At 40.0% G+C, this 25,256-nt stretch overlaps 1 protein-coding gene across 1 annotated transcript; it reads left to right on the top strand.

Moving 5' to 3' along the window:
- Positions 1 to 858: 858 nt before the first annotated feature.
- ehmt1a (euchromatic histone-lysine N-methyltransferase 1a) lies at positions 859 to 24,885 on the top strand. Its single transcript, XM_051422413.1, has 22 exons — positions 859 to 1,713; positions 2,494 to 2,635; positions 3,791 to 3,873; positions 4,086 to 4,302; positions 4,620 to 4,762; positions 5,133 to 5,276; positions 6,547 to 6,845; positions 6,990 to 7,073; positions 7,183 to 7,271; positions 7,354 to 7,460; positions 9,636 to 9,758; positions 11,064 to 11,165; positions 11,284 to 11,388; positions 14,490 to 14,644; positions 15,632 to 15,799; positions 18,304 to 18,448; positions 19,062 to 19,139; positions 19,971 to 20,086; positions 21,337 to 21,423; positions 21,531 to 21,609; positions 24,105 to 24,280; positions 24,396 to 24,885. Exons 1-22 carry the CDS (start codon positions 1,318 to 1,320, stop codon positions 24,490 to 24,492), a joined length of 3,135 nt encoding a protein of 1,044 aa, XP_051278373.1. The 5' UTR covers positions 859 to 1,317; the 3' UTR covers positions 24,493 to 24,885.
- The last annotated feature ends 371 nt before the right edge of the window (positions 24,886 to 25,256 follow it).

Raw genomic sequence — 25,256 nt, 5'->3', positions numbered from 1 at the left:
ACCTGCCAGCAGAGTGGAACATTGAGACTGAAAACAGTTCTTCTCTTTTTCATCTTTTTCAATATTTATTTACAGGTATGCATTGTTAGTTTAATATTTTGCTAACAGCCGTGTACGGAGCCCCCCTGGTGACATTGGATAAAAAAGAAATAATGCGTGGCCACTCATTACTATCTCGTGGCAACAAGATAGTTAACGCGTGGGCACGAGATAGTTACTGCAGTCCCCTCATGCAGAGACTGTTGAGTGTTCACATGGACATCAACATATTATATATATATATATACCGAATTAAGTATCTCTTGCTTAGAATTGCTCCATGTCTAACTGCAAGTGACTGAAGTATGTCATTGTCATTCATTCCTATATTAAATTCAAATTCAATTCATTCAAACTTATCCATGTTAACAATCAACAGTCTCTGCATGGAAATGACTGCAGTAATTATCTCGTGCCCACGCATTTGTTTTTTAATCCAATGTCACCAGGGGGCCTCCGTAGGCCTTTACATTGCTGTGACTTTTTAAATAAAGTATGAGCCTGTTTTCTGTCTATATATAATACATCCTTTGAGACAAATCTACAGATGACTGCAAGAGGATACACTGTTCTCTACTTCCTGTTTCGCTTTAATCCCTTAAATTAACCCGCGAAAAGGATTCTATCGTAATTCTGAGAGTGTTACTAATCTTCAGAGCTCAAATGGGAATAAAAAGTGAATTGAGCTATTGTCGTCCTTACTGTAGGCAGTAACTAACAGCTAACCGCGGGAGTCTTTCCCAATCCGTCAGGACATTAAAGAAGCGCACGCAGCGCGTCACGTGTTGAACGGCTGAGGGCGGAAGTGGAAACTCTTGTTTTCCTGTCCCATCCTACCCTACCTTCGCTCGGATACAGCTACACCGACCGGAGCTGGTAGGATGAAAGTCTGCTGCTTTAACTTTTGTGCCGCGGCCTCGTGTTAACTTCGGGTGATATTTGTACGCGGTTTCCGCTCTGTTTGTCTCCTCGGACTCCTTCCTGACTGCTGCTCCACCGGCTCAGCTTTGCTTTGCCTCTCTTCCATCTTTAAGCCTCAGTGTGATGCAAATACGTGATAACTTTGGTTTCGCTGCACTATTTACTACTTTACATGTAGAATGTTGCAAGGATGTACATCCTGTATGAACGGTTGAGTAATGACAGAGTTCCTCATATTGTTACTTACTCTGAGACACTGTGTGTTCTGAGGCTTTGAGGAGTGGAGTAAACTAGTGTAAACTTCTCAGGTGCTGCTGTGGTCCGACTGGTTTCAACTAGCAGCCCCTCAGGATTGCAATGGATCAAAGTGGAGCCAGTGAATGGCCTGGACGAGGCAGGAGACCCTCCAGTCCCTCCTCTGGGACGCCCATGGGTGCCAAGGGACAAGCTGCACAGAATAGTCAGAGGCCCAAAGTAAAGATAACTCCCTTCCACAGCTCGCCCATAGTCAGCGGTGATGGAGCTCTCCGCAGCAAACGACCAGGAGCTTCTGGGAGACCGCTGGCATCCCCTGGCAGCCTGTTGCTGGACACACCTTGTCGGCTGATTGCTCCCCCTGTCAGAGAGAGACTTGCTGCTGCTGCTGCTGCTGCTGCTGCTGCTGCTGCTGGTGCTGCTGGTGCTGCTGGGAGCTCAGGGGAACAAACTCCCAGTTCAGGCTCTGTTCTGGCCACAACAGGAGAAAAGGCACAGGCAAGTCCTCTTATTGTCCATAGTAGCGACAAGTGTTTGAAGAGTGTTAAGCAATTGCTTGGGAAAGAAAATCTTTTGAAATCCAGTCTCGATTTCAATTTCTCCTCCTGTTGACCAGTAAACATGTAATATTGAGAGAGGAAGTTGAGAATGAGGCATATGGTACTAATAAAAAACTTGGATCCTCACAATAAAAAGGGTCAGGAAATAGATGTAGATAGAGGCACATAAATGTTTTACCGTCAGTGAGTGTAATTCTGTAACATTTTATGACCTATGGGGCATGGGTAACTATTCAGTGACCTACAGTAGAGTTTAGTTGTCCTGTCTCTCTGGTGCAACTGCTTTTATTTTAGTAACGCATAAATCACAACTTTGTAATAATTTACGTTATAACTAAATTTGAACTGACACACAGCTGGCGCAATAGGCTGCAGGGTATATAACTTGTGCTTTAGCAGTCAAAGAAGTGCAGTATTCAAGGTTTTATAATATTTAGTTTACTGTTTTCCACCAGTTATTAGTCTGTGCTTTCATTTGACTTGTTGACAATTAATTAAATTAATTAATTAACTAAACACTAGCTCTAGATGGGGCTTTTTCGTGAGTTTTGCGGCCAGCATAGTTTCTCCTACATGCTTGGTTGAGACGATGACTTTAGGTCCCCTCTAAATCCTACACATTGGTCCCTTTTAAATGTAATAACTGGTTTATTCTTGACTCCTCCTCTCATGTATGAAATAAATAGATAATGTGTTTGTCTTCTGTGTGCCCCCAAAGGCCACTGGCAGGAAGGCACCAAAATTGAGCCTGACAGACTCTGTGAAGCCTGGACCACCATCTACCACGGCGCTTCGTCACAGCCAGAAAGGCAAAGGCAAAGAGAGGAGAGCTGTCTCTACCTCCGTCAAACCTCAGTCAGGTTTGTCGATCCTTTCTCTGCAAACTTTAGTCTTAACTTTTAAAGATGCCTGATGGACACAGGTTGCAGCTGAGAGTACAAAACATATACTAATGCAGTTGCTGCAGTATGCGACTATGGCTGCTGCACCAACCACTATGTGAGATTTGGTATTTGTGGGATTTGGCACCTGCAGTTGCAGTACCACTGTGGTAAATATGGACAGCCGTACATGTGCAAAACTAGCAAGTTGACAACTTTGCTAGCACAGCCAAATATTAAGCAAGTGCAACAACATAAGACATTCCAAGCCAGCTCTCCGTCAGCATTCCCTGCATCCCGGGGGGACGCAGAGCCAAAAGTTACATAGTGCAAGAACAGGCTGGGAATGACAGAAGCACCCTATTACAACTCAGTGTAGCATCAAAATCATTTTAATTATTTTATTCTAAGGTAGAAAAGTTACATAATGTTGCTTTAATGTGGACAGTTAATAAGGTATCACTGTAAACAGTGATATTCAGGTATTATGTGTGCATAGATAAAGAGCTGGAATGTGTGTGTGAACAGTTTGCGTTTGATGCACTTCACATTGTTAAAAAAATCACACAAATATCAACCTCTGTGCAAAAATACTAATCTACTAATCTGATTGTGCCTCATACCTACAATTAGATTTATTGTTATTATACTGTGGTTCTTTTTTTCTTTATTGTTTGGCTTTGTGTTTTAGGTTTTTACTCTGTACTGTGTGAGTGTGTATTTTCCTGTTAGCTGGGAAATCTGCTTATTTGAAGTTGCTGTAATCTAAATGTCACATTAACGTTTCAGTGCATCCTCCTCCTATTTGTTGATGTGAGAAGCATAATTATAAGAAAAAGTATATTCTCATTGCCAGAGTTTATGTAATAAAAGCATGAAGTTGAGCCTAAATGTAAAAAAATCTCTCCCATGAATACATGTGCTCTTTTTTAAATGTTCATTGTTTTAATTAAAGGATTTACAGCCCATTAATTGAAAGGTTTACAGTGATTAATCATATACTGTGTGTAGGGTTTTTCCATGCGAAAATAATCAGTACGAACTTGGGCCTTGATGTAACATGTAGTCTCCAAGATTATTTCCTGGTGGAATCTTCTGGCCTCCATCTAACCTTATTCTGTGTGCCTTTCCTAGCTGTGAAGAGGAAGAAGAGAAAGATGGGAATGTACAACCTGGTCCCCAAGAAGAAGGCCAAAGCACTTAAACTGCAGGACAAGGCAGGTCCATTTATTGTTTATTCCTGTGTGTCAGACCTCCTACCAGCCCTCCGTCAGTAACCCAGAACAGCAACTGAGTGCCTCAAACAATATGTTCACTCAAATACAATAGTGATTTTTCATATGATGTTTATAGTCAGTTTAATTTATATAGCCAAAAATCACAAATCTCAATTAGCCAAATGTCAAATGTCATTCCTGTATTCAATCAGAAAGAGGAGTCAGGAGCCCGTATGGAGAAGAACCGAACTGCAGCAGATAAGAAACCAGTGATTCTATCAGAGACTCTGAAGGCCGCAAAGCTGCCAGTTGCCAGAAACGAATCACTGACAGAGGTGGAACCTGGAGAAGGCAGCCACGTTGAATACACAGAGCTGACTTTGGACTGTCTGGACCTGAAAGCTCAGGAAGAGCTGCTCTCCCCTCCCCCGATCTAGTGGTAACAGCATCTTACTGACTGATTTGGCTTCATAATATTTATCTAAGATCACCTGAATTTATCATGTCCCCCTTGTCTTCTACAGAATACATTTAATAGGTCACATAGGTCAGTTTCTTGGTGTGTTATGTCTAGTGAAACAATGCGTGTGCGTGTGTGTGCGTGTGTGTGCGTGTGTGTGTGTGTGTGTGTGTGTGTGTGTGTGTGTGTGTGTGTGTGTGTGTGTGTGTGTGTGTGTGTGTGTGTGTGTGTGTGTGTGCGTGTGCGTGCGTGCGTGTGTGTGTGTGTGTGTGCGTGCGTGCAGGTGTAGCAGCAGATGCAGAGGTGACAGAAACAGACCTGGCTGAGGAGTTGCCACTGTGCTGCTGTCGTATGGAGACTCCTCACAGCGGAGGCAGTCTGTCCACACTGGAGCAGACTTGCATGGCCATGGAGAGCACGGATGGAATGGTAAAGATCATCTGAATGAATAAAAACAATGATGTGTCACTAGATTATGGTCTATTAAAATATTAGACAGACATCCCATCCAGTTACCACAGACTTGTTTAACCTGAGAAAAGTGCTACTGATGGTACAGAAGAACAGTTTTAGTGTCCCAGGAACTAAAGTTTCATTTAATCCTGGAATCCAAAAATAACTTTCTATGGAAAACAATATTTGAAGGAACTAAAACTAGAATCTAGAATATATAAAATCTGTTGCTGAGTAAGGTCGTTAAAGGTCCAAAAGCATTAACTCTATTAGAACACTATGGGTTTTAATGTTACAACAGTATGGTGGGTTATTTTTGTGAACTACTTGATTTTTCTCTCCATAGCTGAGTCGTTGCCAGAAGCGAGTAATGAAACAGGAAATGATGCGACCCTCCAACACGGTCCATCTGCTGGTTCTGTGTGAGGACCACCGGGCCGGCATGGTTAAGCACCAGTGCTGCCCCGGCTGTGGACTCTTCTGCAGGGCGGTGAGGGCAAGCAAAGCACACTGATACTGTAGATACTTAAAGGTTTGACATTAGCACTAAATTGTACTTATTTTGATTTATAAATTCACAGTAGAATTTATCAGGATTATACTGGTTATCTATGGGAAGATTTCAGGTAAAAGTTTTGGTCAATTATGGAGGAACATTGCTGAGATAACATCCTCTCTTTCCTCTTCTCCTTTTTATTTCCACCTATTATAATTTTTATTCACCTTCATTGTCTCTTGGTTCTCCTTTGCATGCTCTTTGTTCTTTGTATCCTTATTCTAAATCTTCCTTTCTTATCTTTCAGTTTCTCTTCCTTCTTACCAATTTCCATATCCATCTCCCTCTCATCTCCTTTTCCTTATCGTCTGTGTCATCTCCTGCTTCCTCTCCTTCCTCCCTACTAACCAGGGGTGCTTTTATCTCAGGACACCCTTCTGCAGTAGCAGGGGGCTACGTGGACAGAGTATGGAGTAAAAGTGAACTTATGGTTTGACTGAAAATATATCCAAACAGATATATAAGTAATGGATATATGGTTGAAATAAAGCTAAAAGTAATCTATAACTTGTTATAGAGAGCTAAAAGTATTGGATACCTTTTTGAAGTAGTAACTAAAAGTAATGGATAAGCAGTTTAGGTTTGCAGTAAAAGTATGGGTACATTTGTTGAAGTAATGAAGAAATGAAAATGATTTTTAAAAAAAAAGACTCATTGATTATAACGGACAGTTGAAATAGTCCGTCAAAGGTAATTTTAATGGATACATAGTTAAAATGGTTAGCTAAAAATAATAGTTTAAAATAGCTAAAATATTTTTTGAAATAGCTAGCTAAAAGTAATGGCTAAATATTTCAAATAGCTTAAAGTAAATGGTTGAACTAGCTAAAAGTGGTGGATAAATGGTTAAAATAGATAGGTTAGCTAATGGATTAATGGTTGAAATAGCAAATGGTACTGGAGAAATGATTGAAATAGATAACTAAAAGTAGTTGACAAATGGTTGAAAGTCAAGGATAAATAGTTGAAATAGATAGCTAAAGCTAAATGGTTAAAATGGTTAAAGGTAATTGATAAATTGTTGAACAAGATAGCTAAAGCTAATGATAAGTGGTTGACTAAATGGCTAAAAGTAATGTTAAATGGTTAAACTAGCTAAAGCTAATGGATAAATGGTTGAAATGGATAGCTTGTGTCATTTCAAGTGGTAGTGGTAGTACAAATGCAAACGTGACCAAACTGCAGTGTTTTCCTGCTTCCACAGGGCACCTTTATGGAGTGCAGGCCATACGGCAGCATCTCCCACCGCTTTCACAGAGACTGTGCCTCCATCTTGAAGGATCTCAAGTTTTGCCCCCACTGTGGAGAGGATGCCAGCAGGGCGAAGGAGGTCACCGTGTCAAATGCTGATCCGTCGCCCTCTGTACCCAGGTCGAACCCTGGCCCGTCACTACCCACTGTGGCCACACTGCCATCAGTACCAACCACGCCTGCTGTTCCACAGATACTCAGAGCTAAGAAAACCAGTGAGCCACAGAGGAGCAGAGACGAGAGCCCGAACAGGTAACACTGAACCGATGCTGCTTATGTTATCTCATCTTCCCATATAATGATGGAGACAGAACTTCACTAAACTATTAAAAAGTAATTCAAATGTAATAAAACTCAAATCGAACAAGAATCTTACTACTTGCTTTCTATGTCCAGGTTAAAGGGCGAGGCTGTGGGCACTGCAGATAGACTACCTAAAGAGTCACTGGAGAGCATCCTAATGGCACTGGATGATGAGAAGTAAGGTTAACCATGAAATACTTTGACATCACTTTGCAAAAAAGTGCAATGTGGGACCTCAGTTTGCACTTTGACATAAATAATTAATTAAGACCTTTATTCATTTTAGCCTGAAACCAAAGAAAGTGAAGTACCCCACCAGACAGCTGTACATCTCTGCAAAACAAGGCGAGCTCCAGAAGGTCATTCGTCTTCTAGGTAACTCCGTTACATTGTTTGACATGCTACGATAACTGTGTATTTTTTAGCCCACTGATATGCCAAACTTTGCACATTGCAGTTGATGGAAAGGACCCCAACTTTTTAATGGAGGGCCAAAACAAACGCACCCCTCTTCATGCAGCAGCTGCTGAGGGCCACCAGGAGGTCTGCCACATGCTGGTCCAGGTGAGGACACTGTGGCTTCACTACAGGCTGCTCTTCAGTTTATTTATCAATTGTCTCAGAGTAAAAAGTCAGTCCTCACTGGCCAAAACATTTCAGTGACTAAATTAAGGTCTTAGATTAAAAGCATTTTGTCAGCTTTCTTAACTTAGGAACTTTTTTGGCCAGTATTTAGAAGAGCTCCTGGTGTCCTGACCTGTTACTAGCTACCATGATTTCAGGCAGAGACATGCACACACATTCCATGGGAGGAGAGATATTTATGAATGACAGGGAGTGTATTGAGGACATAACTTTGGTACAAATTAAATGTAAGCACTAAAACCAAGGTCACTGCAATGTCAGGGAAAATGACAGGTAACACTTTATATTAAGGTACACATATTTACCATTAACTATTTGCTTATTATCATGCATATTTCTATCTTTCTATTAGTCTTTTATATTATAAAGCACTTATTAACGCCTTATTCTACATTGCCATATTCTACAACTACTAGGTCATTAACTAAGAATTTTGCCTCAATAACTTCCTAATTAGTGCTTATTAATGGTTCGTAAGGAAGTTGTTGAACAGGAGTTATGATCTTAATATGCTTTGTTCAGTATAAGGTAGTACCATGAGAATAGTCATTCTACCTTAATGGCACCTAATAAATATGGTCTATTCTCATATAACAAAACGACAAGTGTTAATAGCGTCCAAATCATTCTAATGAAGTCTTTCTAACTCAGAATATGTTCCCCATTCTAAAGTGAGCAAGATCTTTCAGTTTAAGTTGAATACAAGTTTAATAGTTCAAAGTCTTGTGACTTTGGTCCATACTGAGCAAAGAATATTTGTTGAGAGCAAGAGCTCATTTTAGAATGTTGTCATCTAAAAAGCCCCATACTGAGGAAAATAATAAAATAATAATAATAATAATAATAATAATAGTAATAATAATAATGGATTCATTCATTTATTGTTACAGATGGTAGGGTGTGTTTTAGGAGGTGTTCATATTGTGACGGTGCATTTCCCAACAGTGGGTGACACTATAGAAATTAATAGGTTTACCGCACCTATAATGACACATTATAACAGGTCAAGTTGAAAGGTGAATTGAACAGTGGATGTTAAATTATGTGTTTCTAGGGTTTGCATATACAAATGACTTTTTGGTAAATATTGTGATGAGATTTAAGCTTTTTTTTATGATTTTCACATGAAATTTTTGCATACGTAACCTAGATAGCTTAGTCAACTATGTAATTCTTTATACACATAAATCCTACAAATAAAAGAAAATCTAGTTCTTCACGTTTTAAATTTCATCTATTTGTAATACTCCAAACGGGGGCCGTCAGAAAACTACAACATGTTGTCAATGTGTGTGGGTCTCCTGCTGAAAGGGACGCTCCATCAATTACTAGTTTTAGTACTAGGTTAACTTTAAGCATAACTCATAACTATGAGGGCACACTTGATGAATTCAGGCCCAGATCCAACAGAAGGATACAGTCTGTAAAATGTATTTATAGAACTTGTATGCACTTTCCATCTTTGGAAATAGGGACCCCCTTAAAGTTATTTTTAAAGGTCCCACACTAAGATAACAATCATTAATATGTAATGTAGTAATATATATTACTAGTAATATATACTCTTAGGTGTTTTAGGTGTAAAATGTAATAAGTTAAAGTGGAAATTCCATAAATGCACATTAGCATACAGTTATCCAACCCATATGCTTACTTGAACTAAACTGGCAACAGTTTATCATTTTTTTCCCTTCTGTCTGGAGTAATCGAAATTAATAATAACATAATCACTTGATAATAAGAATAGTTGTGTTTTTGTTACTTTAGAATGAGCAGTTTTTACCCACAGACATGTTTCTACAGTAGCTTGGAAAGAAAAACCAAACTAAAGCTCTAGATAGGGCCATTTGCATTTTCCGTCTTTCATTGTAGTTTCTTGGAAGGGGAGGGTGAAACGAGGGAGTTGTAATCTGCAAATACACTGCTAGATGCCACTAAATCCTACACACTGGTCCTTTAAAGCTGCTGTAGGCTGGCTGAATGTTGACTCATCAGCTGGAACCAAAGTTTTGTGCTCAGAAATCCTGTTAGGTGATGTCAGAGTCTTAATGAGTGATGTTGGGATTCTGTGTGTATGTGTGTGTGCACACATAGGCTGGAGCCAACCTGGACATGTTTGATGAGGAGCAGAGGACGCCACTGATGGCGGCCTGTGAAAACAGCCATCTGGACACAGTGAAGTACCTGCTGAGAGCTGGAGCAGCTGTCAGCCACAAGGTGGGTCGGTGTGTGCTCAGTCAGTGTCAATTTGTTCTACCAGCCAGATGTGTGCTCATGTCAAATTCTGCTTTCCCATCCATCACTCAGTCCAGTGTCACTCTGCTGCCACTGCTCAGTCCTTTTTATACTACTAGTTTTAAATCACAACATGGATGTGATTATTTTTACCTCCCAAAAAACATACTAAAGGAACCAAAACCAGTTTACATTGACAGGGTTTTCACCTTTTAGACAAACATTTTCTAATAGGATGAAATTGATGACGACAACAATTTAAATACAAAGACTTGTGTAGCTGAGGATCATAAATAAACAAAAAAATAATTGATTAGACATGTTTCTTTTCTATTCACATTGTCTATAAATGCTCTTCAGTTGGTGAGACAGACACAAGAACATTTTTATTAAGATGGCTTCTCATTGTCTGATGTAGGTCTCGTACCTAAACGTGTCAAATAGATGTTGTATTGTACGTTAGACAGCGTGTGGGATTTATCTTTGCAACTTTTTGCTAGGGCTGTTTTCCGAAAGCAGGACTTGAACATTCAATTCAATTCAATTTTATTTGTATTGCGCCAATTCATAACAGAAGTTATCTCAGGACACTTTTCAAATAGAGCAGGTGTAGACCGAACTCTTTATAACATTATTTACGGAGACCCAACAGTACCACCATGGAAACCAGGAAATAATGCCTGTTAAACGGCAGAAACCTAGGACAGATCCTTCGGCTCTAGGTGGGTGGTCGTCTGTCTCGACCAGTTGGACATCTGCATTGTAAAGTTATTTTCGCTTTGCAGATAAAATTTGCCCACAAACTGGACACTGGCGCGGTCTTATGCTCATAATAAAATCTCACAAACATGCCCCTGTTCATGAACAGGTGGTATTCATCGGGCTGAAATTGGGGGATTTACATCTTACAGGTTTGTGCAGTTTAGAGAGTAGCACTGTGTATTGGCAATAAGATATATATCACGTTACAGGAGTTATGATTCAATACATTGTGTTTATATTACGATACCATAGCCATGGCAATATCTATAGACTATTTAAGGAAAACTATCATAGTATAAACAGGATTCCCACGCATCCTGGAAAACATGGAAAACCTGGAAATTTAGAGACTGGTTTACAAGTCATGAAAACACCTGGAAATTGATTAAAATTAATAAAACAAAATTCCAATGTCCCCCTTCAAGTTATAACTTATGGTGCCAGTGAAATGCCCTTTCTGTTGGACTTGGAACAGTGGTGGCAGCAGTGCAGTCTTGTTCAATGTGAATCATGTTGTCATCCCAGGATATCATGGGTTTCACCTGTCTACATCTGGCAGCTAAACTGGGACATTATGACATAGTCCATCATCTGCTGTCCAAGGCATCCAAATACATCAACTGTCAGGTAAACACACACACACACTGCCTCATTTACTAACTGCTGCTAACAACTAATAAAATAAATGAAAAGTCACATGTTAGTGTAAGTCTTTGCAGGAGTTTCACAGCTTGTGTCTGTGCAGGATGATGGTGGATGGACTCCCATCACCTGGGCCATCGAGTACAAGCACAAGGAGCTGGTCCACCTGCTGCTGGCCAAAGGGGCTGATGTTAACATCAGAGACAAGGTCAGTGTGCACACCATAACACTCTGTTTTCACACTTCATACAGCATTACAGCTCATCAAGGTCAACTCTCTGACAAGTGTGATCTCATGGGATACATAATATTTTTTCATCTCTATACGGAGAGAAATTTAAGTACAGTATACTGGCGAAGCAGAGTGGCAGGGGTGCAGTGTCACCTCGAACAAGGAAAAAATACTTTATTTTATGTGATGATTAAAAAGGATTTCTAACTTAGACAGTAAGGATATCACCGCATTTCATTACTGCATCATTGTGCCGGATATATAGTTGCCCAATAATAATGATAATAATAATAATAATAATAATAATAATAATAATAATAATGTTGCAGTAACTTTTAGTGCAAGTAAAAGAACATTTTCTCAAAAAGTTAGTTCATTAACTTAAATGTACTACATGGAGAACTGATGCCTCTGTATGAACATGCAGTAGTACAACCTCTGATTAAAAAACCTGCTCTAGATCCTGCAGTTCTTGCTAATTTCAGGCCTATCTCCAAACTGCCTTTCCTTTCAAAAATCCTGGAAAAGATTGTGCACAGTCAATTAATGGCCTTTCTGGAAGAACATAATATCCTAGAGGTTTTCCAATCCGGTTTTAAAACCCTGCACAGCACCGAATCAGCTCTCTTAAGAGTTTTTAATGATATCTTTTTAGCTACTGACTCTGGTGACTGTTATCCCTATGCTTTTTTTTTTTTTTTTTAAGTATTTTTTTGGCTTTTTATTGCCTTTATTTGATAGGATAGCTGAAGACAGACAGGAAAGGGGGGCAGAGAGAGAGGGGATGACACGCAGCAAGGGCCGCAGGTCGGATTTGAACCCTGGGCCGCTGCAGCAAGGACTCAGCCTCGGTACATGGGTCGCCAGCTCTACCCACTGAGCTAACCTTTTAGATTTAACTGCTGCATTTGACACAGTCGATCATGAAATATTATTATATCTCACGTTTGAAGCAGTGGGTGGGCATCAGGGGCATAGCACTGGAGTGGTTCAGGTCGTACTTGGCTGATCAAACTTTCTGCGTCAGCCTAGGTGACTCTGTATCCTCCTCTGCTTCTCTCTCGTGTGGGGTCCCACAGGGCTCAGTTCTTGGCCCTCTCCTTTTCTCTCTCTATTTGCTCCCACTTGGTTCCATACTTAGGAAGCACTGCTTTTCGTTCCACTGTTACGCAGACGACAGTCAGATTTATGTGCCTCTTAAAAAGAAAAATGAATACTCAGACTGCTACTTAAGTGTCTCAACGACATAAAGGCCTGGATGGCTCTGAACTTTTTAAATTTCAGTGATAAAAAGACGGAAGTGATGGTTTTTGGTGGCACCACTGGGACCCCCCCTGTAGATCTGGGTTCCTTGGCCCAGTATATTAAACCAAGCATCACAAACCTAGGGGTTAAAGTGGACCCTGAGCTTAAGTTGAACAGTCAGATCAAGGCTGTTGTCAAATCAAGCTTTTTCCATTTGAGGCAGCTGGCCAAAATAAAGCAAATTCTATCAAGGCAGCACTTTGAGACGGTAATCCACGCCTTTGTTACCACTCGGCTGGATTACTGTAATGCACTATATGTGGGGGTTAGTAGGTCCTCCATTGCCCGTCTCCAGATGGTACAGAATACTGCTGCACGTCTTTTAACTGGCACACGTAAACATGAGCACATTTCCCCCATTTTAGCCTCACTCCACTGGCTGCCTATTCAATTTAGGATCCATTTTAAAATTCTTTTATTTGCTTTTAAATCCCTGAATGGTCTACCTCTCTGAGCTTCTACACCCCTATATACCCGTCCGCCCCCTCAGGTCAGATGATCAGCTGCTCCTGAGTGTGCCTAAAACTAAGCGGAAGCTCAGAGGGGACCGTGCCTTTGCTGTGTATGCTCCTAAATTATGGAATGATCTGCCTCTGCACGTTAAACAGGCCTCTTCTCTGTCTGTTTTTAAAACCCATCTTTAAACCCATCTCTTCTCTGTGGCCTTTGACACCTAGTAAGATGTCGACTTTATTTACTTGATTTAATTTCTTATTCTGATTGCTTTTTATTGAGTGGCTATTATTTTTACTCATGTTTTATGTCTTTTCATTTTATTGTTGTAGTTTATATGTAATTTTGCATCTCATGTGAGCTGTTATGTCTTTTATTTATGATGTCTTATTTATTCTCCTGTACAGCACTTTGGTCAACTTTGGTTGTTTTAAAGTGCTTAATAAATAAAGTTGGATTGGATTGGATTGGACCTTCATAAACATACATTCTTAAGGCCTGCCACTGGGTCAGATTTGGTAAGATTTTGTCCAGAGGGGCCATCAGAATCAACACAAAATAAAAGTTCATACATTTGCTATCATCATCATCGTGGCAATTTACTGAAAGGTTAGAGAAGTTGTTTAGATTTCATTGGCACTCATTTGGCATGACTTCTACAGTCCAGTAGCGTATAGAAAACCTCTGTCACTCCAACAGCTGCCTCAGGGTTCCCTCTAAGTCATGGACCACTTTGCTTTAGAAAGGTGTTTTTTAGTAGGTAACTTCATGTCAAACTATGAGGGGTGTTGATTTAGCAAGTCTTGCATTTCCTCATGACCAGGTGGCATTCATCAAGTTAAGATGTGCAATTTTCAACAAATTTGTGCAGTTTGATGAATCTGACTTGGAACGCTTTACTGAGCAAACCTGATGATAGAAAAGTAAGAGTCAGCCATGCTAGAGGCTCCGTGAGCCTGTACTTATGCACAGCGGTACATAGAGCTAAATGCTAATGTCAGCATGCTACTTCGCATTAAAAACAAAGTACAACTGAGGGTGAGGGGAATGTCATTGGTTTTGTCTGTATTTCTTCATAACCCACAGTTTAATTTTGACCTGATGATGACATGAGATGTGAAAACCACATCAAAACCATGTCAACCTTGTGGTGGCCCTGGAGGAAAAGCCACTAGTCCCCCCAACTCCCCACTGACAGAGCACATAACTCAGTGGATCATCTTACGTAAAAGCCTGGCCTGTTACTCTCCTACTGTTAGAAGCCCTGCCTCTGTCAGAACATGATGTCAGTGCTGACCTCTCATTTGCTCTTTGTTCAGGAAGAGAACGTCTGCCTGCACTGGGCGGCTCTGTCGGGCTGTGACGACGTTGCTCAGGCTCTGCTTGATGCTCGATGTGACCTCAATGCTGTCAACGTTCATGGTGACTCACCGCTTCATGTCGCTGTCAGAGAGAGCCACCTGGAGTGTGTGATGTGAGTGTGTAGTCTGGAAACATTTGATCCACTATTGGGGGCAGGTTGGAAAATTTGAAAGTTTGAATGCATGAGCATTGACCACTCAAGATATACCGGACAACCTGACTGGATGCTGTAGAAATGAGAAACCGTGTTAGAAGCAGCTTAGGGGTTGAGTTCTGATTCTTACAGCTGTCAGTGAAGATGTCCTATGCTCAATTCAACATTTTAATAAGGTCTACATTTTAAATGATCTTTTAACGTCATGGTTGTATACAATAAATGTTCAATAACAATTGAATTGCTGTAGCACGGAACATAAATATGCACCAACCCATTTATGTTATAAAGATAATGTTTTGAGTTGTATTATGTTATAGAAAACCGTGAAAAACTTCTCTTTGTGTGTGAAGAAAGATACCTGGGCAATGTGGTAACAACTAATACAAACTACTTCACTTATTACTGCTTGGCTTATTACTTACTGAAGTAGTTTGAATGCCTGCATTCTGTTAGCAGGGTGTCCACGGGGTCTTCAACAGTCTAAAATTCAGCGTGTCCAGATAGCTCACTTAGTAGAGTCCTTGCTGCAGCGGCCATAGGTTTGAATCCAACCTGTGGCCCTTTGCTGCATGTATGCCTCAAAATGTTTTACTTTTCTATTTATTGTCAGAAATGGAATATAATATTCACAGATATGTTTTCATTAGGGTATAATTACCTGAAAATAAGAATCATTGTGTTTTTGTTACCTTAGAATGAGCTGATATTATCTACAGAGGGAGCGGGTCCTCTTCTATGGAGCCTACCATGTTTCCACAGTAGCCCAGAAGGGACAAACCGGCTGGCTCTAGATGTGGCCTTTATATCTGCAAGATATTGGTTTTAGCTTCAAAGCCCCCATATTGATTCCCTTGATACACCAGTTTATTGTCTTTTTCAGCTTGCTTTGCTGCCTCTGTTATGTTTCACAATTTTTGTAACGTATACATCCTCCATCCGCAGGTTGTTTTTGTCTCGTGGTGCTGACGTCAATCAGAGGAACAGGGATGGAGAGGCGGCTCCGGACTGCTGCGTCTACGGCTCCAAGGTGTGGACGGCCCTCAATGCCAACAAGAAGCTGACTGACGCCAGGAGAGGCAGGGACTGTCAAGGGGAAAGAGTGCTCAGCAGGTAGCCACAACTGTTGTGGTGTGTGTGTGTGTGTGTGTGTGTGTGTGTGTGTGTGTGTGTGTGTGTGTGTGTGTCTGTCTGTCTGTCTGTCTGTCTGTCTGTCTGTCTGTCTGTCTGTCTGTCTGTCTGTCTGTCTGTCTGTCTGTCTGTCTGTCTGTCTGTCTGTCTGTCTCTGTGTCTGTCTCTGTGTGTGTCTCTGTGTGTGTGTGTGTGTGTGTGTGTGTGTGTGTGTGTGTGTTGGCTGGGTTATATAATATAATTAATGTTTGTTTTCTAATATTACATGTAAGTATAGAACGGTTATTTATAATACATATTGCTGCTGTCTGCTCTCATCTCTGTTTAGGTGATTTTTCATTGGCACTGTTCCTCTGGGAATCTAAAAGATGTATTCTAGAAATGTGTGTCAGGGAATTACAGATAGGCTTTTTCCACCAACAAGGAACCGGTTCTGTTCTGGTTCAAACACCTAGTTTTGAGTGTTTTAACCCAAAAAATATATTGATTTTCCTTGGGAACTAAAGTGGGTGTGTCATATTCTACAGGTTGTTGTGTATTGTGAAGTACCCTCTGGTGATGATGCATCTGATTGCTAGATAGCACCAAGGTTCCAGAATCTGGTGGAAAAGGGGCCATAGGCCTTTTCTGCCAACAGGGAACAGGCTCTGTTTTGCACCTAGTTTTGAACCGTTTGGAGCATTTCGACCCAACATAAATTGGTTTGGAACCTGAAAAGTTGGTTCCCAGCTGGAACCAAAAAATAGCAGGTTTTCCTTGGGAACCAAAGTGGGCATGTCATATTCTACAAGTAGTGCTGTGCCCTGTTGATGACACATCCTTGATTACAATGGTTTGGCTCAAAACTGGTGGAAATGTGGGCTGGTTTGCTCTACAGCACCAAGATTCCAAAAATCTTGGAACCTGTTCAAGAACCACTAATAAGGTAAAATGATTGCCTTACAAAAAACTTTATTGACCCTTTATTGGGGGAATTTGTCTTGGGCACAGTGCTACAATGTGTTACTTTGCATAAAAGAAATCAGAAAACCAACATGAAACATTTCAAAACATGCAAGACACTATGCTTTTAACACTGACAGCTTAAAGAGAGAGACCTTTAGAATAAAAGTGCTAAAGATATTTATTGCACATTGCTTAGATTTAGTATTAGAGTTCAGAAGCTTGATGGAGGTTGGGACGAACAATACGTTTTGATTTGCACTTTGGCAGATGGAGTCTTATTAGATGGTTTTCAGTCTGGTTTTTAAACCTTTGCTCCAAAAAAAAAAATTAAAGCTGCATTCATTCAGTATTATTTTGGCCACTTGTGGGCAGAATTCTACAACAAGATCAGCATGTTAGCAAACGCATCCAGCAGACAAAGAGCAACATTCATTTGGAGTGATGTTGCTGTCCACCCCAATGAATGTATTTAGAGATGCACAATCCACCTTTTTCCACTTTTCCAAACTCAGTATCCTACTGTACGTTATACACTGGTTACAAACCTAAACAACCCATACTACCTCTTTAGGCACAGAGCTGCAGTAGGCACATTGTTAGCCTTGCTTAGCATAACGGAAGCAGGGGGAAACAGCTACTCTGCTCTGTCCACAGTGAAAAATACACCTAACATTCTAAAGCTTACTGTTTAACACACTGCAGCTTGTTTATTTAAGCTGTAAACAGACAGACATGTGCTGGACACCATTAAACTCGGCTACAACTATAACCATCACACTTCACATTTCTGTTTGTGTACATAGATACGTGTTAATCAATAAGCTTCAGAATTGTTGGTAGGCTTATTTTTCACTTTGGACAGATCCAGGCTGTTTCCCCCTGTTACTAGTCTCCCTGCTAAGATAGGAACTCACTCCCTGACTTCAGCTCTCTGCTTAACACACAGACATGAGATTGATCTTCTGTTAACGGCTGTGGTGCAGAGACAGAGCAGGTCATCCTCTAATCGGAAGGTTGTTGGTTCGATCCCCGGCTCCTGGTGCCACATGTCGAAGTATCCTTGAGCAAGATACTTAACCCTGAATTGCTCCTGATGCCGTGCATCGGTGTGTGAATGTGTATGAATGTTAGTTTCTGTTCGATGGACTTTACCATCACTGTATGAATGTGTGTGAAAGGGTGAATGTGGCATGTAGTGTAAAAAGTGCTTTCGGAAGACTAGAAAGGCGCTATACAAGCACAGGTCCATTTACCATTTAACTATTCCCACTGAACAAATGAGACACAGGTCTATGTACCATGTACACCACTGCATTCATGACAATAGACTTGGTATTTTCTCTTCATCTGCTTGTCATTAATCCTAGAAATAGATAATTTTGTATACTTAAATAGATCCTGTATAAGTCCTGTCAGTTTTCCACATTAGGTTTTAATCACTTGTAGTATTCTCTTGAAATAGCTATTTATATAAATGCTCATACTCCTCCCCCCCATATATATTTGAATACAAATAATTTTCCTTTTTTTCCTTCTCTTAGGGACATTTCTCGGGGCTACGAGGCAGTTCCTATCACCTGTGTTAATGGTGTCGACAGCGAGCCATGCCCTGAAAACTTTAAATACATACCAGACAACTGTGTCACCTCCCCACTGAATATTGACAAGGACATCACTCACTTACAGGTGAAACTTCAGCTCTCTGTAGCTATTATTTATTACAGTGCTCTAAAGAAGGCAGAACAAGACACATTTAATATCTCTGTGTGTATTTAAAGAATGAGTCTGGTTATATTCTGTACTGTTGTTATAGTCAACAAGTCTCATGTACACACCCAAACCAACAATGAATGTATCTACTGACAAAGCCTGATATATATTCTTCCTCTGTGTCATAGAGCTCCACACCAAAAACTATTATAAACATTACCAGCAACACACACACTAAAGTTTATTTTGACCCAATCCCTCATACACCGTCCTGCTGACCCAACTCAGTAGAGCACCATACATGGATTAATCTGCTTCTAAAAATAGTCCCCAACAAATGCACTATTTCCTCCTTTTTGAGTATTATTTTTTAATAGAAACTACAGTGTGGGCTGGGGGACTCCCTTTAACCAAATATCAGTTTTTCATTGTCCAGATGAAAAGAGAAAAACTGCTACAAACAGGCTTGCTGTTTTTATTTTCCACCAGGCTGTCATATTATGTACATCAAATTAAAGCAGAAATACATTCATTCATATAAAATGTCATAATACCTGACTTATAATAGCTCACTGATTGTGTCATTCAGCACTGCAGCTGCACAGACGACTGCTCGTCCAGTACCTGCGTGTGCGGCCAGCTCAGTCTGCGATGTTGGTATGACAGCGTAAGTTAACACACACACACACACACACACACACACACACACACACACACACACAACACACACACACACAAACACAAACACAAACAAACAAAATTATGTTACTTTATTTCAGGATCCTTTACATTTAACAATATTACAGTTACCTCTGCAGTGTTCATTTTATAATGTTTTTATACACTATGTCACTTGGTCACATGCGTGTTTACTCTTTGACACTATAAAACAGTTATATAAGAAATGGGTTATATTATTATGTAACACATTTTGGTAGACTTCTTAAATCTTGCTGTTACTTTAATTCTGCCTGTGTGTGGCATTTAGGAGGATCTAAATATATATGTCCTATATGATGGCCATATGATTTTGACAGGTCTTGAAAATTGATTGGATTAATGAAGTTAATGTTACGTGTGTGACGTTGCATTTGTCAGGCTTACTTTTAAATGTATTTTGTGGAGAAATTTCTATTGATCATACATAAACAGCTACAAAACAAAACCATCATGGTACCAGTAGTGTTTTTCCTTCATATCCTTTGTACTTTTATTGCCAGTATGTAAAAATATAAATGTCAAATAATTCTTAAATTGCATTAATAATGGATGTAGTCTTATATTTAACCTGTAGAACCTGCAGAAACCCTGTATTTACAGATTCAGACTTTCCATTTGCTTTCCTCCAAAACAGAGGCTACAGGTGTTAGACTGCCTGCTTAATTATTTCCTTTTCTCAAATTATTTCTAGCTAAGCTAAAGAATCAAACATCTGTCTGTCTGGAAGTGTTTTTATCCCTGGTAGCAGTTTGAAACATGTTGCTTGGTGTGTATGTAGGAGGGTCGACTACCTCTGGACTTCTGTCAGCGGGAGCCTCCAGTGCTGTTTGAGTGTAACCACGCCTGCTCCTGCTGGAGGACCTGCAGGAACCGAGTGGTCCAGAACGGAATGAGGTGACCTATTCCACTTTTTGGTTGTGTGTTTGCTTAACACACCTGAAGCTGTTTGGTAGCTGCCAAAAAAATCATAAGAAGCTTTTTAGTTGGAGATTGAGGTCCAGCTCTCTTAGTCCATCACTGTTCTAAAGTTTTAATATCTAAGGATAAAACAAAAACACAAGGGGACTAGGCTACTTCCAGAGACTGCATACTGACCCCATTTATACTTGTCATTTCAAGTGTCTCGTATACAGATAAAATCCAGGTGTGATTTAATACACTTGGTTTACTCGTAGACACATATATACATCACAGTTGAACTAATCAGGGATCAGAGAAGTACTACCGCTCTGTACACCACACTGAGGCCTTTTTGATAGATAGACATTGCTATAACATTTCAAAATGTCCACTGTTATTGTCCATTAGATTTCAATCCATTTCAAATGCTTCTTGGTTGTGTTTACATGGTCATGGACGGTTTACCAGCTGAGTGAAACCCCAGGCCACAGGGATTAAGCCTCAGGTTCTCTGTTTACCAATCAGTTTAAATACACTCAAGAAGTCCTGTTACTCAGTGAAACCATGTTATTCTGGTTCTAGTTTCAGCTACATACTTGGAAGGCGAGTGATATTCAGCTTGTTGCAAGGAGTGGAATATATCTTTATGTCCACTGGCTTGGAATTTTGGCTTCGGCTCACAAAAACAAGATACAGCATCAGCAACAGACAAGTAGTTAGTAAAACAAGCACATTGACAAGTCACATCACACATTTAGAAACCGCTCATGTTGGTTTCTGTAACTTAAATCTCATCAGTCACTTTCTAGAATTACAATATTAATGGCCCTTGGGATGTAGGTACCAGAGCTCAAAGGCACAAACTGGCTGCGGTCTTTGGCTAGATGCCACTTAATCTCACAATATCAACCCTTAAAGTCCCGTATTAAGACTTTTAATTAATTTAGTGATCACAAAAAAATAGTTTTAAAATTGATTTTCCTCAAACTAACTGACACACAGTCGGTTGCTTCATTGTGTGCACTGTACTACAGATGACAGTGTACATGCAAAGGACAGGTTTTATACCAGGCCAGTGGAAAAGGGACTCAATTCTCTGTTCCAGGAAAAAGATAAGCTATCTAGGTTGTTTTTCTCTCTTAAAACTGTGTTTTCTTGAATAATATCAATGTCTTTTTTTCCCTTATTGTTCCTTCCGTTCCATCAGCTGCTGGATGAGATCATTGCCTTGTCATTTGTTTCAGAGCCCGGCTGCAGGTCTTCAGGACACAGAAGATGGGCTGGGGAGTGAGGGCCATGCAGGATATCCCTCAAGGAACATTCATTTGCGAGTGAGGACAGGCTGTCATAAGAGAAAGGACTGAATTCAGAGTTTTACAGCATGAAATATTGAACAGCAGCTGCACTCTGAGCTCTCCCCCCCTCCATGCTTCCACAGGTATGTCGGGGAGATCATCACTGACGCAGAGGCTGACAAAAGGGAGAATGACTCTTTCCTCTTCACCCTCGACAATAAGGTGACTGAAATAGTTCACATGAATTTTTAAAGCTGCACTAGGCGACATGTTGGTTCTGAGGCATAATTGCACGTACACAAGTGTTTACCAACTTGGCCATTCTGCGTGGTAAAAGAAAAAAGAGAAGAAGGAAATAATCTGATGGTCACAAGTCCAGCTTTCTGCAGACACAATGCTCGGTTAGTACTGGCACCAGGGCTTGTATTTAGCAAGCGTCTCTGAATCACTGTTTTTCAGCAAGGAAAGGAACTGTCATTAGACATTATAATGACATATATTTACACATAAGTTCATAGTTGCAGTTTGTAGAATTTGACAAGAGTAAAAATCAAAATGCAGAAAATAGTAGAAAATTAAGCTTTTATGGGCATGTAGAAAAGGTTAGCTCGCCTCTAAATTTTGCTGCATTTTGGACAGTTTCGGAGTGAAATGTCACTTCCTGTGTCCTCTATGTGTTGCTAGAGAATGGCCACTAAATTTACATTATGTGCCAGCATATCATGTGTTAACCAACAGATGATGATTGCAATGCAAGGCTTAATTCAGAATCTCAGACCAAAACAATGAGACAGAAATAAAATAAAACTCACCAAAAGCATTTGTTTTAGTTTTTTTCCAACAATCAATAACTCTGGTTTTTGTCAAAATAAACCCTTAATACACCAAGTTAGATGTGAAAATATTCATGAAAGGGACCACAGTGGCGCAACGTAACACCAAACCTTGGGGATGAATGCACATGTTAAAGTCTCTCCCATAAAAGTTGTTTTTGCCACTGACAGACAGAATAATTGAGAATTCTAACAGAAACTCATTAAAACCATCCTTGTTAGTCTTTCCACTGTTCCAATAGTCACCAACTCTGGTTTGGAGGAAATAAATCAGCAGTTTCAGTCGCTCTACTCAGCTGCACACGGAGCAGACCGGCTCTGTAAACAAACCACAGAGAGGCTGCAATAGCAACACAGACAGAGGGAATGTGACACCATGACTCCACTATATCTTTACATAGTTAATTGTTGTTTGCTGCTATATTAATGTTCTTAATCTCATATATATATATAACCTTTAAGTCAGTGTTAAAGGCCCATAAACTCAATTATTTATTATATTATTTATTCCAGTGTCACACATCATCCCAAAAGATGTATAAGACACTACTTACAATTTCAGGGGCAATAGAAAACAAAAAGAAAGCAAGCCAATACATGCTTCTGTATACAGGTCAAACACATTATTATCAAATAGTTAAACATAAAACACTCTGATGTGTTAATGATAAACATTTAACAAAGACTGTGCTAAATATTATAATCTACATTCATCTGTAATATCTAAGAGTGCATGTGCTGTTATGTTTGGTCAAGAGGTGGTGCTGCAGAGCTGCTCATCCTTTCTCTGACCTGTTTATTTTTGTATTCATTTTGCCTCATTATTCCCTTTCAGGGTAGTGTGAGGTCACATGCATTAGGGCTGTGGTTCCTAACCTGCCTCTGTCATGCCCCTCTTTGGAAGCTGCAAACAGTTCATCAACCAGCAACAATACTGGGGACACAAACAAATGTATATAATCAAGAACATAACAAACTGTAATCACTCCACAGTTTTTCTAGTGTATGTGCCATTTCAGTAGAGCCTGCACCCAGTTTAGGAATCACTGCAGTAGGTACAGATCAGAACCAGAATCAGGGCCGATCTGATCCATAATGATTCGTCCATTAAACTCACTGCAAATTAAAGGATAATTGTGCTTTATTACAACCTGTGGCTTCTTTTTTTAGTTTTGCCATTTCTGTGAGGAATAATAACATTGTAAAAGTTAACTGCTGAGATCTGGGAACACGGGACACCACTACACTGTTGTTCTCACAAGACAAGAAACATGAGCCAGCAGTTTAATTGAACATTTGCAAGAGAAAATGAAGGTGTTTATCACTCAGATTATTAAATGATACCCAACTTTGACTGGCTGTACTTACTGTTGTTGTGTATATTAATAACTGTAGAGAATAACTGATAAACTGTACAATGAACCCAAACAGTGAACACAATAACGGCAGGAAGGTTGTATAAAATCAGAGATGTATTTCCTATGAATATTGATCAGAGATGAGTTTTCCTGATCATTTTAGGAACTTTTTAATACAATTTGGTCTGTATCATATTGTTTTTATATTTTTTAACAACCACATACACTTAATAGGCTTCTTTTTTTGTGTTTTCTTTTCATTGTTCTATTCGCTCTTTGGTTGTTTGAACTGTTCTAATGTGGCATGAGGCTGTTGTATCAGAGAGTGAAGGCTCTGTGAATATAGCTTACATTCAGGTCTCTGCCGTGCCCTTATCCTGTGAGAGTTTTCTTCACTGAAATAATTATCTAAACTGTAAAAATGACCGTTGTATTTCTTAAGAGTTTCCACACCAGGCCCCATAGGGCTCTGCAAACCCAAAGAGAAGATGTGACTGAGACTCTTTTTGGTCCTCACCTTCTGCAGGTGGGAGACGTACACTGTATCGATGCAAGACTCTTCGGCAACATTGGCCGCTTCATCAACCACCTGTGTGAGCCCAACGTGCTGGCTGTGAGGGTGTTCACCATGCACCAGGATCTACGTTTCCCCAGGATAGCCTTCTTCTCAAGCAGGCCCATCAAAGCCGGAGACCAGATAGGGTGAGTGGTGGAAGAACTACTTCAGCCCTGTCTACTGTCTTCCCTTTCTTGTTCTGTAGAGAACTTTCAAGTAAAATGTTGACGATATAATATGACCGTGTCTCTTCCTCACCAGGTTTGACTATGGCGATCACTACTGGAGGGTGAAGAGCAAGTTCTTCAGCTGCCATTGTGGTTCTCTCAAGTGTCGCCACTCAGCTTCCAGCAGATAGAAACTCACTGATGACCACTGATCCTTCTTTCTGTTGGACACATTCTGTGACCTCTCTAATGTCAGAAACACTGCCTTCTCAACCAGATACTACGTAAGAGTGATGCTTTGATTAGGTAAACACCTGACAGATTTATTTATACACCTAATAAGGTTACTTTTCTATCTGAAGAACACTGCAGCGTGTCAGTGTCTAACTACTTTTAAAGAGCCAGCAAGCAGGTTAAAAAGTCTTAACAGAGGATTTTAACATTCATAAATTCTTCCTTTAATACTGCAAAGTCTTATATTTGTGGATTAATGAAGTGGAGTAATGTTTTTGGTAGTCTGATCTTGTCTATGAACGTGCTTTTTACTACATGTCTAATTAGCAATTAAACACATTTTAAAAGCATCTTTAAGTTTTGTTTTTTATGGCGGGCTCTCGGTCGGCATTTCGGTTCATCCCAAAGGTGCTGGATGGGGTTAAGCAGGCCAGTCAACTTCTTCCTCACCAAAATGGAAACCATGTCTTTGTGATCTTAATTTTTTAATGTTGAAACAGGAAAGGGATAAGCACTAACTGTTGCTGCGAAATTGTAAGCACACTGTCCAAAATATAATTTTTTATGATGAGCATTACAGGGTGTCCATGGGGTCTTGAAAACTTTAAAAAACAATCAGAATTGTATGCCTTAAAATGTCTTAAGTATGATTTTTACAAGTTATAAACATTTATTAGATTAATGAAGTTAACATTGGAACTACAGAATGAAACATATATAG

Source organism: Dicentrarchus labrax, unplaced genomic scaffold (assembly GCF_905237075.1).
Source record: "Dicentrarchus labrax unplaced genomic scaffold, dlabrax2021, whole genome shotgun sequence".
In the NCBI taxonomy this organism is placed as follows: Eukaryota; Metazoa; Chordata; class Actinopteri; family Moronidae; genus Dicentrarchus; species Dicentrarchus labrax.
Note: the sequence above shows the minus strand (reverse complement) of the source record. Positions and strands in the feature narration are given on the sequence as shown.